At 37.8% G+C, this 18,814-nt stretch overlaps 1 protein-coding gene across 1 annotated transcript in view; it reads right to left on the bottom strand.

Annotated features, from left to right (window-relative positions):
- Positions 1 to 257: 257 nt before the first annotated feature.
- The window catches only part of CEP78 (centrosomal protein 78kDa), a 27,477-nt gene continuing 8,920 nt past the window's right edge, over positions 258 to 18,814 (bottom strand). The window contains exons 8-15 of the mRNA XM_009328101.1: positions 16,096 to 16,204; positions 14,324 to 14,459; positions 12,978 to 13,023; positions 11,709 to 11,852; positions 5,929 to 6,006; positions 3,996 to 4,162; positions 2,334 to 2,487; positions 258 to 785 (exon numbers count right to left, since the gene is read on the bottom strand). Of these exons, the coding sequence (XP_009326376.1) occupies positions 258 to 785; positions 2,334 to 2,487; positions 3,996 to 4,162; positions 5,929 to 6,006; positions 11,709 to 11,852; positions 12,978 to 13,023; positions 14,324 to 14,459; positions 16,096 to 16,204 (1,362 nt within the window). The remainder of the gene's footprint in view (positions 786 to 2,333; positions 2,488 to 3,995; positions 4,163 to 5,928; positions 6,007 to 11,708; positions 11,853 to 12,977; positions 13,024 to 14,323; positions 14,460 to 16,095; positions 16,205 to 18,814) is intronic.

Here is an 18,814-nt window from a genome sequence, read left to right as displayed (position 1 = left end):
AATCCATATGCCAGGAATCCTTTGTATGTCGTACAAACTGAAGGGTACCATTCTACCAGTGCATCACACGTTTCCAAAACTAAAAATCTAGTGACAAGCGATGCAAACATGAAACAGGAATACTAAACAGCATGCAATGCTTTAAAAGTTTACAGTCTACATTACTTTACCAAAAAGTCACAAGCTATACTGAGGCATTCAAAATTTATTTTTAATCTTGCAAGCGTAAAGAACAGTTCAAACATTTTAGAACCATTTCAAATGCTGGTAACACTTTGGATACTTTCTTGTATTTCAGAGCCAGATCCTACAGTATCAATTCCAGAGCAGTTTACTGTCTGCAGTCTACTTTGGTCTCCTCTTGCTCCACCATCATTCGGAATTGTCGTTTCATTTGCTCTAGGGATGTATTTCTTTGAGGAACAATTTTTGCTTTTTTCAGCAGAAGCACCACTGGATATTCTGCTACCATTACTTTTAGTATGTACGCTGGAATCAGAAAGTGAATGCAGACTGGTAACCAATTGCCTTGCTGAGTGATGTCCTTTTCCGTGTTCATTTTGTTTGACTCTCCTCTCAGAGAATGTTGGAGTACTATTTCGAGGCTTATCCTCTTTATTTTGATTAATTGTCTGAGCGTCATTTTCCTTCCATGAGCCTGGCTGAGACTGTTGCCCAGCAGTGTGAAGTTCTTGTATTTCTCTAAGCGCAGAGAAGGTGTTACTCACAACCATCTGGGATTGAAACGTGCCAGGAAGAGAAATCTGGATGTCCCCAGCTCTGTTCTGAAATAAGAGATTCCAATGAAGATACCAATGCAACTATGCAACTAGAGAAAAAAAAATCCAGTATTGCAACTGCCATATACTAAAATCTGCATAGCAAAATAAAGTCTTCACATAATATAGAAAAGATTCAGAGATAATAGCAATCACACAACCTTTATTACCTTTCAAAGCAAGTAAGTTTCAGAAGATTGCTAGGGTGATAATGACAGAGTAGGCATATTACAGTTTCACAGCTAGCTTGAACTTTATACTACAGAAATGCGTCAGTTGCACTGAACCAGCCAAAGCCTAATCATGTCTTATCATTCTGAAATACCTGCAATTCATTACGTTTGCTCACAGTTCACAGTAGTGTGATCCCAATAGTCTATCCCACAATACCTAACTGCTACAAGAATCCAAACTAACCAATACTAGGAGATAAGATAAGAGTAGTGTAAGTGTTAGCTGAAGCTTTTTGTAATCATCCTTTGCCATGTATACTTAAAAAACACTTTAAGCTCAGGCTTCTAAATGGAGATGAATTAGAAAAACAATGATTCAAACAAACTGCATTAACAAGTTAATGTCACAGTGCGGAAGAGTCCGTCAGCTGAAAACACTGTGGCAAGCCAAACTATAAAAAATGTCAAAGAACCTATAATGGGAATTACTCTATTCCTCCGAATAATTTTAGCAGATTCAGACTGCAAAACTGGAAATCACTTTGCACACCATTAAAAAAACCCAACACTTTTTACTATGATGTTTTAGAAGCTCATGGTGTTCTTGAGCAATTTGGAACACTTAACAGGGAAGACATTGGATATAAGAAACATATCGGAATGCAGAATGAGTCTTAGCATGACAGTTTTATCCAACTTGGACAAGGTTGTAAGCTGCCAGTATCTTAATTTTTAATTGCCTTAAAAACTTAAGCCTGGTCTTTTTCTTTTTTTTTTTTTTGAGGGAACTTTAGTACCTCCCTTGAATAATCCAAAAGGTTTTCTATTTATTGACCTCAGAGTAGAAACTAAAACCTTATGTTGTTAATACTGCAGATTTGTAGTTGCCTGAAATTCATGGCATGGCCCACACAGAAATCTAACAGGACTGGACACATACACTGCAATAACTTAAGAAAATTCCTGCTTTTCAATAGGCATATTGTACTACCCTTTATTACCAGGCTCAGTTTTTTAAAACCACTATACATCATTATTAAATGTGTCTAAAAAACCTAGTTATGGTATTTTCCATTTTTAATGGATGTGTACCACTATGGGAACTTCATATTTCAGAATAAGAAACAACATAATTACCACCAACACTTTCTTTAGAACATTACAAAATACCATGGTTTCTGTTCCAAATGGTAATCACTTAAAAAGCTTACATTAATCATTGAATTATTATGATCTGTATAAATACAGCTACAGCAAAAGATTGCAATAACTTCATGGATCATTTGGTAATCATTACTTTCAGTCAGAGGGGGATAACAGCTGAAAAGTACATTAAATAGCATCAAGTACATTGCCACTAGCATTCCCTCTATAGACTTACTTTGCTATTCTGGGTATGTTCTTGTCTTTCTTCTTCAAAAGACTTCTCCCTTAGCATGTTAGCAGGCTTACTGAGAGTAGAATTCATTTGTGGATGCCCCAAAAGACCAAAATCTGACTGGTCTATCCCAGCTAATACAGCAAGTTGTCCAAGTCTGTAAAATAAAGTTTAATAGAAAATGACATTAAAAGTTCTAAACATTCAAAACCAAAGAAATATAAACCAAAGAAGAAACAGAATCTGTTTGAAGCTTTGAAGATAGTTTTTCCATTATTTTCTGAGCAGCCCAAAATAGCTTAATAAAGATGAAAACAAGTAGCTAAAGCTATTTTCCTATCTTTGCACAAATTAGCCTGCAGGTTCAAAACTGTCAGTGGTCACTCAGTGTTATGAGGCTAAGAATGAAGTTCTCCCAGTTAGCATTGATCCCAGAGCAGGATGCTGGCAAGCAGATTCCCTGTCAGGCAGAACAAAGATTAAAACTCTATCATTCAAGCAGAAGATTGGTGCACATCTCCTGACCTAGCATAATCTCTAACAGCCAAATCCAATTACATGCTTCACAAATACAGTCATGTTGTTTCACCTGCCAGCTTACAAGTTGGCCAAACCTACTACGTGGGTGTTTTAAGCCTCAATAAGAAGTGAGAAGTTGCAGCCATCAATTGATAGCACAGCATTAAACAGGAGCTTATTGAGAAGATCAGTCTTTGTGTTTGGGATTCTGTAACTTTCAGAGCAGCTCCCTATTATCATGAATAGATGTAGGACCCATCTGAAAAAACTATTTTTTTATGTAGTAAGAGACCATTTTTTCCTTCCTCCAAAGTTTGAAATTCATTCATAAAGTAATGGCAACTCTACCAATTGATTGGCGCAAAATTAGAACACAGCCTCAGGGTGAACTTTACATTAAGTTACATTATTACAATTTGGAGGTGGATGGAAGCAGGAGGCAGGGAGGGCAAATAAAGTCTTCTGTGGTCTTTAAATATGCAGAGTAGACTACAATATATCTTCATATCATTCCTTCACTCTCCTGAACGAGATTGCCATGCCTGGCTACATAAGCTTTACAGAACAGGTTTGAGAACTTAAGCTGAAATTCTTTGACAAATGGGAAGGATGAACCATCCTCTGAGAAACTGCAGGTACAGTGGTAGAGCCTTTAATCAATACTCTGTAAAATATTTCAAGTAATAATAAATAATCCAGAATTTAAGTACAGAGGCCAGAGACTCATCCAGCTAGATTTCTGTACTTCAATTAGTAAAAGGGGGCCCAAGGCAACAGGACACTTTCTGAAGCCAGTTCAACTGGATTTTGAGCCTTTCTTATTATGGGAATGCTAAGAGCCTCAGGTGACCCAATAAAGACTTGGGAACACGCTTTGATAGAAGCTTTCTTCTCCTTTGGAATGGGCTTCTTGGAAGCCTTTCCCAAGGACAGATACATGAATTCAGCTGGACAGTGCTTGGATCACTTTTTTCCCCACTGAGAAAAAACTAAACAGTAGGTACCTACAGTTAATTTTTCTTCTTTTGCTCTTTGTGAGTACAGTCCTAGAGATCTGGGGGGAAGAGGCAGCATACTTCATTGGGAGGATAATTTTGGAAGAGATCTCAGCAGAAACAGTATGACTTAAGTAAAGTGACAACCTACCCAGCATCTTTAAGGAGGTCTAAAAAAGCATGAAACTTTTGGAAAGAGTTCTCAATGCTGCCTAGAACACCTTCATCATCCAAAATCATGTTGGTTACTGACTGTGCGTGAAGAACCTCGGATAGGGAGGTATTTAGATTCCTTAATCTTGCATTTTCAGTTTCCAGCTATGGGGGGAAAAAAAAGTAAAGTATTTTCTATCATTGTCAGTTAAAAAAACCCAACAAAATAAAAAACCCAACCCCACTTTTGCAAGCCTATAGAGTAGTATCACAAAGAGAAACACCCAAAGTAAGTGACACAACTGATATAGAGCTTCCTGTACCAGAAATATTCAGGGCACTGTGCAGGTTTGTTTATCCACAGCTGCAATTCTATGCTACCATAGTGAAATTGCTGCAGGCACACAAAAGTGCTGGCTCAGCACTGTCTTCAGTATGCATAGAATGTTGCAGAGCAAGTGCAAGCAAAACAATTAACTTTCATATCATGTTATTTTGCATGTATTACATGACACATTAACACCAAATAATGTATTTTATTAATAAAAAACCTTAATGAAGGCCAATGCTCTCGTTATATTCACCCCTCTGTATCAGAGGGAATGCATACTACTGTATCTCTCCCCTACACTATGCATCCCAAAATTGAAAGTTTAAGATGATCCCATTTCTCTTCACATTGAACATTAATCAAATCAATGACAAACTGAAAGTTGAATGATAACATTAACTCAGATTGGAAACTGAGTTAATGTTATCATGGAAACATTAACTCAGATACTGATTTAAGATTACAGCTATGCAATCACTGCTACCTCAGGCTTTCCTCTTTCATCTTTTTCCTTCTTTCATCTTTTATGAGAGAAGGACAAAAAATTATAGATCTGTGTAGTACACTGTAGCTGTTAAACTAGCATCAAAATGAACAATTTCAGAGATTACTGCTACTTAGTTTATCCTCCTGAGACAAGGTGCTAGGTCCAAGCAGTCTAGCATGACAGAGAACGATTTGTTGCAGTGGGTATTTAGCCTAAAAAGCATTTAAGAATTCAAACAACAGATATCCAGCAGAGCCCACTGGTGCCCTTCACATTACAGGAGGATGGGAATGGCCACACTAGAAGACTACAATGAACCTTGTAGAGTGCAGAGTCCTTTGTGGATATCTGCCCCCTGTGCTGTTGGGTACCACTTCTTGCTCAAGTTCCAAAGGGTACCACCACTTTCATTCTACTCCAGATCACATCCAGAACCAAATCCATTCATTTACACTATCTTGCACTCAACGCTATTACAAGAAATTCTGGTTATTGATGCAAAAGGATCTTTTTAGGTCAGCAACAATGGACGGAGGGGAAATAGACCTCACAATTTAACTGTGACAAGTTGTTCGGTTCTGTCATAATGCGAAACTGCGCTTTTGCAACAAGTGATGGCTATGGCCAACATGCTATGCAGAAAACCATCTGACATTTTTATTGCCTGCAGAAACAAAACTTAAAAATCAAAGGGATAGAATAAGCCAAATTAAATAACATTTGCAACAAATAGCTTTTCAGCGCAAGTCATGGTAAAGAAGGTGGGAGACCTCAAAGAACTATCCATCTGACAGATTTAATCACTTTCTCGAGAAAAACAAACATCAGGATGCCCCAGATCATAAGTAATACACCGAATGAATGAAACACATTGAAAGAGTAGCTTGACCCAGAGTTCAAGGCTCTGGAATAGGATCAGGAGAACAAATACACATTACTAAACGCAGATTTCATCATTGCCCTTAGGCTAGTAAATGATCCATGTGACTTTGAACTGAAACTCTGGAAGCTACCACATTAGAGGTCATTGATAATTACTCCTAATTAAGAAGTGGATAGTTTGATTGGTGCTTCCTTTAAAAGTAAAGATGATTAACAGTTAAGTATCATTACCTCCGTTATTCGTTCCTCAGCCTTTACTCTGGCTCTTTGTTCTTCCTTTAATTTTTCCATGCATTCTTCCAGCTCCAACTATCATAACACAGATAAACTGTCATGAAATCTATCTCAAAATGTCAGCTCAACATGCAGTATTATACAAAAATTCAACATGTCCAATTAACAACTAGCACATGGCATTCCAAGCAATAGCATATGTTCTACAAAAATACATGACAGAGGTCTACCAGTACATAACTCTAGGATGCAAAAAATTAACACAGGAAAATGAAGTGTGTGATTCACTTAACAGATTTGCAATATAGCAATAGATAACATGAGATTATAGCACAAATCTCTTGGGCCTATGACATTACCATCAGGAGCGTATGTTCTTCTCTATTTCCTCTTCTTCTCCTTCACCTTTTCAAACCTCATTTTTAACTAAATACATCTACCTCATCAAAAGCTCAAATTGGGCTCTAAAAAAAATCCTTAGTAGCCGTATCTAGATTTTCAGAATATATTCTTCATCCAGGCTTTTATTCCTTATTACAGCAGTAGGAATACAAAATTCTGAACTGTAAGAACTGTACTCCTTCCAATTGATTTCACTTAGTTCTTCAGCAGAAAAAGTTTTTCACAATCCCAAGCTGTTCAAGTGAGTTAAGAAGCTTAGTGTTGAATTAAGAACAACAAAAACAAACCCAAACATCTGACAAACACATTCTAGTCTTATTCATGGGATGCCTACACTTCTATTTTAACTTTTAGTCCTAAGTAGTCAATCTCTCAGTTTCAGTGAACAGTAGTCAGGATTTGATAAGCAATCACCATGTTTTCTCGTATCACAGCAGAGCATTACCATCTTTAATTACAGCATCTGAAGTGGAAGAACAAACAGGAATTTTTGTTCTTGCATGCCTTAACACAGTCTTCTGGTTCCAAAGGTGAAAACTGCTAAAATTATCCAGCTGCTCTGTTTTTCAGAGAGTAGCCTATATGAATTAACAGTATACAAAGCTTCTTCATTTCTCTATACACCTTGTATACAGGCACATATACGTACCATAGGACGCTGCTTTTTGTACACACCCTATCAATCAGTTCTACAGAGGAGCAAAGATCCAAATAGTACTGAAATCCTTTGTTTACTATCAAAAGCTTACTCAAGAGCATACTACTGTACTTCATACAAGCAATCAACTGAGAAGACTGGTGTGCAACAGAATGCATAGTAAAAATATCCTTCTGCAAATGCAAAGAGGTCCTCACAGGTCTTGTAGGATGTGCGGGACTTTTGCATCTGATTCAAAGATGCAGGTTCTAAAATATTCTAGATATAGCACTCCCAGTGACAACCACTCAGAGTGAAGATTATAGGTCTGTCACTACCGTCCAGTAAAGCCCACACCTAAGATTCCTAGACTAGCATCAACCAAGCTAACCCTGGAACTAGAAAGCTAGTCACATCTTTGTCATCTGAACACACGAGAAAGACTCTCAGTCTGTGAAAACCGCATTTCAAAGACAGTATTTAGGAAGATATTCAACAGTATCTAACTGCCATCATTTAACAAAATCACCTCCAGGCATGGGGTGGGGGGGAAATCTCTAAGGGGAACCCTCAACAAATACCACAATCTTCCTGCAATCTACCTCAGAATGTGTGGAAATAATAGGAGCTAGAAATCCTTTTATAGATACAGAAGCACAGCACAGAAAGTAGCAACATTAATGATCTACAGTCACAACTTGACATGTAAGCTGGAATCCTGTAACCTAGCTTTGAAGATCAGTCACAGGTACCACAGACTTGAAGAATTCTTACAGTTCCATTTATAGTGTGTGCACGTGTATGTATATACGTATTTTAAAGTGTCTAGGGTGTAGGGGTTTTTGGCAAGCAACTGTACTTTAGAAACCTTAGTGCTACAGTATTTTTGTTGCGGACAGATTTTCGACAATTCTAAAGGTGATAGCACTGACCTTTTTCTTCAGTTTGCTCGTTTGTATTATTGCTGGTTTGTATTATCAAAAGGCAAAGGCTTAGAAAATAGTTAAATTATCAAGATTTTTTAAACTGAAATTTGGAGGTTTTGTAGTTTTGTTTAAACTTGATTTATCACACTGTAGATGTACACAGTATTTGATGGTTAAGGGCTGACTTCACAAAAAGATTGACAAACACTGCAGCTACATCTCCTCATAAGCAGTACCAGAAGCCTACATTTAAAAGAATATGCCTTGCACCTGTGCAAACATATTTGTCACCATCAAATTACAAGTATATGTAAGCTTTAGTCTTTGATTGCTTTTGAGAAATTCACTAGCTTACACAATCCTCTAGTCTTTGGGCAGAAAAAATTTATTAAAATACATCAGAGAGAGCTAAATGTACATCCAAGCTACCAGACTGACCCTTCTAGTAGTGTAGTCCAGAAAGATAGCACTGACAGCCTTTAAGATGAAGCTGAACAACAAAATCTGTTGCCCTCAGAATTACTGTATGCAATATGACTACTCAACACTAGACAGAGGTATAAAACTGAAGTTTAAAAATTAAAAATACAAAAAAACTTTAATAACTAATTAGACATGGTTTTCTACTTGATTACATTGTTGTCCTTATTTTTAAAAAAGAGTTATAGTACAATCTCTACTACTACGTAATTCACATAGTATTAACGTGTAGAAAGAGCTACCCTGCTAACTATATTAAGGGTGAAGTTCAGCATTTATATCCTTACTTAAAATTTCAAAATCCAGGAGTTTCCTCAACTACATTCTTCATCAGAGGCAATTCTGACATTTCAGATTCCCTCTAGTGGAAGGAAAGAGTACTTATAAGTTCTTATCTTTCATTTAAGCAGAAATTAAGCTTTTTGTTAGCCAAGGGATTTTTTTAAAAAATGAAAATACAACTAATATTGTTTCACTAAGCAGTATGCTTAAAGTCCCTTTTTGAGCAGAAGGATGCAGAGAAGTTCTCAAGGACTTGCACACTAAAGTGAAAGTCTGGTCATTTAATCACATCAAGAGCTTTTTCAGCACAGTGGCAGATTAAGCAGTTCCCAACTCTTACTGTTTATTCCCATTCTGCAATCCCATCATTGTTCTAGCACAGCTGGTTGTCCCACTTTACTGAAAGGCTGTGCCAAGGCCTGCTAGAGCCAAATACACTGGATTACTTTTCCGCTACATCAGTTCCTCAAGTCAGCTCTGCAGTCAAGCAGCTCTGTAATAAGCCATAGACTTCTGCCATTTACCATGCTCTAGTTCTGGAATGCACCCAATCACATAAGCCAATGTGAGTCATTAAGATGGCTGAAAACTAACCTGGAAAAATATCACAGAATCATGGAATAGTTGAGGTTGGAAGGGAACTTTGGAAGTCATCTGGTCCAACCCCCTGCTCAAGCAGGGCCACCTACAACAAGCTGCCCAGGACTGTGTCTAGATGCTTTTTTAGTATCTCTAAGGAGGGAGACTCCAGCTCTCTCAGCCTTTCCTCAAAGGAGAGACGCTCCAGTCCCTTAACCATCCTTGTGGCTCTTTGTTGGACTCTCTCCACTATATCCATGTCTCTCTTGTACTGGGGAGCCCAGAATTGGACACGGTACTCCAGGTGTGGCCTCACCAGCGCTGAATACAGGGGAAGGATCACCTCCCTCCACCCACTGGTAACATTACTCCTAATGTCGTCCAGGATGCCATTCACCTTCTTTGCTGCAAGGGCTTATGTTCAACTTGGTGTCCACCATGACCCCCAGGGCCTTTTCTGAAATGCTGCTTCCCGGATGGTCTGCCCTCAGCATATATTGGTGCGTGGGGCTGTTCTTCCCCAGGCACAGGACTTTGCATGTACTACTCATGTAGTTTGCATGAACTACTCAGTTGAACTACATGAGTTTTCTTCAAATCAGCAAGTTGAATCAACTTGCCTTATGATCAGATAAACATGAAAAAAGACACAAGAGAGAAAAAGACTGAAGCAAGAAATGGAAAAGCACTAAGGGAGGGAGGGGAAATAGACCTCACGGTTCAATGGTGACAAGTTGTTAGTTCAGTTCTGCCATAATGTGAAACTGTGCTTTGCATCAACATAACAAAAAGGATGGGTGAGGCACAGAAACAGTTTGAGACTGCTTAAACAGTGCTGTCGGTATGCATGCAACCATGGCCTAAAGAAGTATTTTGGTTTTCAAATTCAGAAAATCAGAAAAATCTGGGCCTTTACATGCACAAGAAATTTAGAACCAATTTTGGGGTAGATTCCTCAAATTTGTAGTTTTACCTCCCAGGAAGCTCAAATTAATCACAAATTATCCCTTCCTTACAGTTGTTCTATACGTAATACTACAGGTAACACTGACAAGGTAAGTCGATATGACAACCCTTCCCCAAAGCACAAAACACTGTCTGCATCTGCAGTGTGTCCTGAAAGTAATATTCCTCCCTCTCTAAATACCAAGAATATATACATCAAGTGTTTCCTGAAAGCACCATACTTGCTGCATAGAAGTTTTTGGCGCAATATGCATGTGACATGGAATTCCATGATCCCAGACTCAATGCTCTTGATAAGAGTGTTGAAGCCACTGCACAGTACATCAACATACTGCACACAAACAGTAATATGAAGTCACCTACAATCAAGAAAGCCGCTATACAACTTTAAGTCCCAGCAACATGTGAAAACCTTGAAAATCTTCCTGAACAAAAGTTCTAGAGAGAAAAAGGGTAAGCCTAAAGAAAAAGTATGCATCAGCTGAAAAAAAGGCAGGTAGTTATTTATGCAGTATTTGTACAGTCCTTTTGCCTTCCACAGTAACTCTAAGCCACCCTAACTCTCCCATTACATATAGATCTGCAACAAGTTAAGTTTCAACTTCACTTCGCTTACATGAACACAGCTATATGGTCTTAATATTTATACATATGAACAGTTCATTCACCCAGTGTGGTGCTTTATGACAACCACCACCAAAACCAGGCTGACTATAGGTCTTATTTTTAGCAGTATTCTTTTGGAGGCAGAGCAGATTCTCCAAACAAAATTCAAATCCTAACACTTCAGAAAAAACCCAGTTATTCTGCATGAGGGTGTTACTTTAAAATAGTGTTAGATTACCTCAGCAGCATTACTAAGCCACTGAAACACACCCTTTGTTGTCCCTTCCTTTTATAAGAACATTTCTTGTCAACACATTTGCAGCAATAGTCAGTCTCGCTACTGCTAGTTTTTCAGAACTATCAAAGAAGCAGAGAGAATAATAAAAGGCAAATGAAGAAAGTTTGTTACCAAACTCAATTATAAAATGGAGCTTTAACACACTTTCAGGGGTTTTTTTTAATTATGTTTACACAACAATCATTACAATATTTTAGCTCTTAGAAATAACATTAAATTACATCTATAAAGGAAATACTACAGGCAATAACACTGATCAAAAGATCTGTGAACCATGATTCAAGACTGGAACACAGAAATTACGCATATTGCAGCTGTGTGTATGAAGTGAATTTCTTCCTTATTATGGGCCTGATTTGACAATATGCTCATGGCATACACATCTTCATTATAACTATTCAGAGACTGGAAATCCACGGAATATTTGACACACATCTTTTGAAACGGAAGCCTGTGTGACATAATGCAGGATAATTAAAAGTTATTCAGAAGTCCTGCTCCATGACTGCTTATTAGCTTAACCATAATTTTCTGAATAAAACATGGTTTAATTGATATAATTTGCCTTTGTGGAGTTCAAGGCACAGAACATGCTTCTTACCTGTAATTGTTGATACTTTGTTACGTTACTCTTCTCTAATGATTTTGCCAAATCAGGATGATGGATAACATCATCTAAATCTTCTGTCTCTTCAGTTTCAGATGTAGAAGCGCTTTCTACTGTCACTTTCACAGGAATACCTGTCTAATTACATCAGAAAAGAAAAACACACCCACTCACAGCATTACATTGTGCAGTAAGATTAAATAGTACCAAAAGCTTTATTTAAATGCAATCCTTTCTCAAAGTCCCTTACAATGCATATACATTGTCCAGCTATGCAATTTTGAAATAAATTTGCATAAAACATTATTTAAAAAAAAAATCATATGTGTGCATTTATTGGGTATATGTGGCAAAGATTTAGTAGCAGCAGCTCCAACCGACCCACCGCAGGGCACAGCTGAGCCCCTCAGCTGAGATGGCGGCGCCTCAGGGAAAGCCTATTTAGGAAAGGGTAAAAAATGCCAGACAGGCAGAAGAGGAGGGAACAAAAAGAATGATAAAGATCAGAGGGAACACCAGGCTCAGAGGAGGAGGAGGTGCTCCATGGTGGAGCTGATACCCACACTCCAGCCCAGGGAAGATCCCATGCCAGAGCAGAGGGATGGGCCGAAGCAGCTGCGGCCCATGGACAGCCTGTGCCAGAGCAGGTTTTCCCGAAGGACTGCAGCCCATGGGAAGCCTACACCAGAACAGGGGATAAGTGTGCTGGCTTCAGCAACCATCAGACCCTTTTGTGAGCCAGTTCAATTCATTAGTACACACTAACACACTTCTCCGGCTTTTTTCTGGTGGGTGGGGCGGGGGGGGCCATGGAAAGGAGATGAGAAGGAGAAGGAAGAAAGAGGGGATTTTTTTTCCCCTGCTGGTATGTTTACTACAGCAGTTGACAGATGGGTTCAAACACAAGTATGTAGTCCAAAAGCAAAAGGATGAAAGAGGGGAAGGGGGGAGCAGAACCTTTCAGAGAAAAATGCTGTTAATTCTCCTTATTGCCTCTGGAGGGATTGTGCCCATACTCAAACCCAGCTTGCTCATAAGGCTAAGAAACAAAAAGGTAGTGATACAGAAATGGGCATAAACAAAGTATCAAAGAAGTTTCAACCAAATGCTGACATAAACTATTATTTTGCACTTCCATGAGAGAGAAACTTTAAAAGTATGTTCTGGTCTTAACTTTTAGACCGTAAGATTCTGTTGAGAACACTTTCATCTTTTTTCAGGCGTTCATCTACTGAAGAAACCATCATATGACAGAGAGAGTACCTGAATCTTCACTGGTAATTCTTCAGTACTATCCACTGGCCCCCCTCTAAAGTTAGAAAAAAAAAAAAAACTTCTGAGAGAAGTAAGTTTATAATGTCACCATTGCTACTTCCATTTCCAAACACAGCATTCTAGGACAGGTAAAGCAGTAAGAATAAAGACAGCATCAGACACTGCACTGTATCACTTTAACACTCATTACATCCTCATTTTATTCTATTAGTACTCCTACTTAATCATGAATTAGAGCAACATTACTGGATGCTAATGTTAATACCTTCAATAGGCGTCTTGCTGAGTTAATTATTATGAACTAAAGTGAACAGGAGAACTTGACGTTCAGCATTTTGAAAAACAAATTTAATAAAAACAGTTATGATAGAGCATTAAGTGATTTTTTGTTTAAATATTTATATAGCCTCCATTTGGAGATGCCAAGGTCTAGGGAATACATTAAAAAGAACAAAACAAAAACTGTTTCAAAAGAAGCATAGAATCATAGAATAGTTTGGGTTGGAAGGGACCTCTAAAGGGCATCTAGTCCAACCCCCCTGCCATGGGCAGGGACATCTTCAACTAGATCAGGTTGCTCAGAGCCCCGTCCAACCTGACCTGGAATGTTTCCAGGGATGGGGCATCCACCACATCTCTGCGCAACCTGTGCCAGTGCTTCACCATCCGCAGTGTAAAAAATTTCTTCCTCATATCTAGTCTAAATCTACCCCCCTTTAGTTTAAAGCCATTCCCCCTTGTCCTGTCGATAAAGGCCCTGCTAAAAAGTTTGCCACCATCTTTTTAATAAGCCCCCTTTAAGTACTGATGGAAGCATGATAATAATATTATGGTTTCCATGTTTTTCTTTTTTTAGATTAGGTTTTACTTCAGAGGTCTTAGATGATCACAACAATTATGTTGGCATTGGGGAGATAAGAGCAGAAAGACGAGGTGGAAAAAATACCTAGGCACCTTGGACTGGATGCCAAATCAACTATACTACAAGCTTAGAAAACTGAATTGCATCTTCAGCTGTGACAGATCTGGTAAATCGTTAGTAGCAAGAGAACAAACAAGCAAGGTGGGTTTGGTCGTGAGGGGTTTTTTTTGCTACACCTGGATATTCCCTATGACCATCAAATTATATCTTTTTGTGTATTTTAAAAACTTTCTGGAATAGAATTTATGTAACATCCTCAAAATCTATATAAACAGAAAAAGTTATGGATGCAATATGAAATTCTGTGTGTAACTTTCAAATACGTATTCTAAAAAACTTACACTGCTCTCTACTACATTTATCATGCAGGTTTTATGCTTTAATATTTTCCCTTGTACTATGAAAACCTCACCTGCATCTCTTTGCACGTTCTGCAGTCCGCCAAGGAAGAAAGCCTTTTGTGCCTGGTGGTAGTGGTTTTGGTGAGTAACTATCTTTCACAGACATATTTTTTTTTCCAGGACTTACAGACTTTTTAGATGTTAATCCTGTATTGAACAGCAAGAATAGGAGAAAAGATAATTCATTATACCTAGTTATTTACATATAAATTCACAGCTTACAGTTCATAAGTAAAATCTCCTATGTAATAAAAGGGACTGCAGGAAATCTACCTTTCAGTCTAATTTTGCTAAAGTGTTCAAAAACTTTTGTTTTGCTTCTCAAAAAGAGGGGTCATCAGCTTATCTGCTTTCAGTTATAAGCTGGTATACTTAACTATTATGTTAGGTTGATCTAAGTAAGACGCTGCTATTCAAAAAAGGAAGCAAAGTTTTGTAGCTAAAGATGTTTATTCACATTACTAATTTCAGATACCTAACTGTTGTCTCAAGCAGCTTAGACAATCCACACAGACAGTAAGGCTATCTGTGTGTTTCAAATTGCCCTCTAGTGGCTTTAGCGTGAAGAATGTTGGGTTTGTAACTGGCAAAATGCTTGAAGCTAAAGCTGGTACTCATGTTGATTGCTTCTACAGAACACCAGCAATACCTTCACTTAAGAGGAATAATAATGAAAAGTCATGTTCACTAGTCCAGTCTTTTGTTGTTCTTTAAATCATACACTATCACTCAAAGTAGATTCAGAATAAATACCTAGTGTGTATGATTACTCTACCTCAGGTTCTATGTAAGTCAGAAACTAACAAGCCCAGAAAACTGTTCACGTCATATTCATACAGTTAAACTAGTGAGAACTCAGGTTATTGTTTCTCTCAGATCAAGAAAATAACTAATTTTGTAATGGTATAGAAATGTGTAACTGTGGTATTGGGATTCCAAATTCCAGTTCGTTCTCAACAAGTAAACAGGATAGAGTAGTTTTCACCTCCTGACTCCCTTCCTCTTTTAAAAAAACCAAAACCAACCAAACAAAAAAACTAACAACCAAAAATCACAACTATATTTAAGTCAGGCATTTTCTTCTTCCATCACTCTGATCACCACAGTTTATTTGTACAAAGACTTCAATTTGATTTATGCTTACCTCTCTGCTTCCAGATAACTAGAGCAAAGATGAAAGACAGCCAAATGTATTACAGTGAAAATTTTAATAACTTATTGAAAAATATTTAGTGTATTGCAGATATCAGTACTTAATTATAAATATTCAAGATATAACTATGTTATTTTAAACATTTATAACCTATTTATAATAGGTTTACATGAAGTTTAAAAAAAAATATCTTAGAACGTTTTGTACATCAGTAAAAATTGCATGCTTGTTTGTTCTGGCAGAGGACAGTCTGCTACAGAAAGGTACAACATCAGAGGAACTAGGCAACTTACTACCGCCAAGCTTCCTAAAAGTGAAAGCTTGTGGAGAGGATGCACTGAGAATAAATACATGCAATGCTTCCACATATTTAAGTCAGCACATCCTACCATTTTTCCAGCCACATATCTAGCAGCACTAAAAACAAAAGCCAGTTTCCTACAGAAACCACTGATGGTAGAAGACGGATTATTGAATTAAGAATAAATGGAATTTTTTTTGAAGACAAGTATTCTGCAAAACACTGACATTTAGACACATTATATATTTTAAAATTAAAGCTATTGAACATTAAAAATTTATTTTGTAGACAAAATTTACTATAGTCAGATAAAATAAAGACAGTGTTACCAATACGAATAGTAGCTTTTCCTTTTCGACCACTTCCTAGGACAATAGTTCTCTTCTTTGGTCTAGTTTTCAAAGCATCCTTAGAAGATGGAGACGACAGCCACTTATACTGCAATTTTTTTTTAAGGAAAGACAACTTGTTTTAGTAACTGATATTTAAAGAGGTGCTCATTTAAGATTAGAGGGGGTTTTGTCAGATACATGGAGAACACTGCTAGTTACAGAAAACTTAATAATAAACTGTAAAATTAAGGAAAAACAAAAATCCCACAAAGCCCCAATTCAAACACAGATTCAACACGAGTCTGAATGCTACATTATCAGAAAGTGTTCCCAGAACACCACTATAATATCCCATCCAATATTCTCCTTTCTCCTGTGCAAAACATTTCTCCTTTTATAGTAAAAAAAAATGGCATCAACCCTATAAAAAGGAAGCTCTGGCTTTTGCTTTTCATTCTCAGAAAGCTGGCTTGCTAGGAATGACTGGCTCAGGCCAAAGTTCTCCAGGGTAATATAAGCTTCCCTAATATGATTTTGTATTACCAATAAAGTTAGTATTTTAAAAAATATGAAGTTTAATTTTCACTGCCTGTAACGAAAATTCATCCTTACACAGTAAAAGGCTCCAAACTAAAGACATAGTTATAATCAACGGCAATTGCTGTACTTCCAACTTCATTTCCTTACAGCAACAGCTCTAGTCTTAAGGGTTCCCCTTTCCCCAATAAAAATGTTATTATTCCAGGTAGATATTCTTAAGTTACACTGTCATTTATTTTTCAGTGTGCATCAAGCTATAGTTAGTACAAAGTCTACCGCTGAAGTAGCCATCGAAGGAAATGCAGTTGATATTAACATAAAGCTTATCTCAGACAGCCCTAAACCCCACATCAGAGTACTAGGAACAATATGCCAAAGTTATTCCCACCTAATGCACAGGGAAGATTAAAATGCCATTACTGTGCACAGGGAAGATTAAAATGCCATTACTGTGCTCTAACTAATGAAGTTTAGTCCAAGTTTATCATTGGCAAGAAAAACTTTTTTTTTTTTTAAACTGGACTGAAATAATCCTTGTATAAGTTTTGCTACGTCTACAGCTGGATCCAGCTCCTGAAACAAGTGAATTGTTAATTTTAAACTAAAAAATAGACAGAAAGGGTAAAATTAAATTGCAACCTCCTAAGAGCAAACGTATCTTAATTTTGTTTTACTACACACATAAAAGAGCAGCTATACTAGGTTAAAGCTAAAGTTCATGTAGCCCAGTAGCCTGTCTCTTGTCTAGCTGCCTGCTGCTGTTGTACAACATCTAAGTGTAAAGACAGCAAACATATTAAGACAGTGTTGAAAAATTACTAAGTCCTTCCGCTATGAAAGCAACTTGTTTTATAGATACCTTCAGTGGATTTTTCCTTTAAGTTATTGAGTCTCTCTCAGAATCTACACAAACTTTCACCACCTATTACACCCAATCATCTCTATGATCACAATCCACTATACTAGCTACAACAGTGCTGCTAAGATAATCAACTTTCCTCTCTTTTAGCTGCCCATCAAATTTAAAGGCATCAATCAGCAGTAGGCAGCTCTTCTTGCAAACTTGAAAACCCAACCCAAAAGGCTAGCACCTACATGCTATTGAAAAGCAAAGAGAAACAACCAGGTTTTATGCAGAACAGGATAGAAGGGCTGCTGTGACTTGTATCCAGTAAGCAAGTGGTGACAGTACATTACAGGTTATTTGTGGTAGCCAAGACATGATCTTTCGTAGTTACGATGGCTTATTATTATGAGGCCATTCAAAAGCCCACCAAACTTCTCTTTGTAAAGCCACACAGCAGCACCTTAATATATTTTCTGCATAAGCAAAACCATGGAGTTGACACAACAGATGCCATGGTGAGATGGTACAGAATGCAGCTCTGCCATTTCTCAGATATACAAAAATTCGACACTTTACTGAGTTTTACTCATGAGAATTATGACAGCCTTTGGCAAGATAAAAAGCTGAAACTAGCGGTAGATGAAACTGAAGGCAGTACTAGGGATGATTATCCATGCAACTCTTTAGTCATCTGTGAGTGAGATACAGTACGAGTTAGGCCACTTGCTGCAAGAATAAGCGACAGCTTAGTTTCACACAAAAAATTACATCTTACACCTTGTGTTCAAGAAGTCTCTACACATAGGCTAAACTTAGTCTAACTGATTCTTCATTTTCTATCAGTATGAAATCCAGATCTCTATCAACTACAATAGGTAAAAGAAAAAAAAAAAAAAAACCTGCTAAATTAAAGGTACTCAATTACTTTTTTGCCTCAGTCTTCACCGGCAAGTGCCCGAGCTTCACTGCCCAAACCGCAGAAGGCAAAGGCGGGGACTGAAGAGCTGCCCACTGTGGGAGAAGATCAGGTTCGAGACCATCTAAGGCACCTGAAGGTGCACAAGTCCATGGGACCCAATGAGACCCATCCATGGGTCCTGAAGGAACTGGCGGATGAAGTTGCTAAGCCACTATCCATCGTATTTGAGAAGTCATGGCAGTCCGGTGAAGTTCCCACTGACTGGAAAAGGGGAAACATAACCCCCATTTTTAAAAAGGGAAAAAAGGAAGACCCGGGGATCTACAGGCCAGTCAGTCTCACGTCTGTGCCTGGGAAGATCATGGAACAGATCCTCCTGGAAGCTATGCTAAGGCACATGGAGGACAGGG

This window comes from Pygoscelis adeliae, unplaced genomic scaffold (genome assembly GCF_000699105.1).
Source record: "Pygoscelis adeliae isolate BGI_AS28 unplaced genomic scaffold, ASM69910v1 Scaffold45, whole genome shotgun sequence".
Classification (NCBI taxonomy): domain Eukaryota; kingdom Metazoa; phylum Chordata; class Aves; order Sphenisciformes; family Spheniscidae; genus Pygoscelis; species Pygoscelis adeliae.
This window is presented reverse-complemented; position numbering and strand designations above follow the sequence as displayed.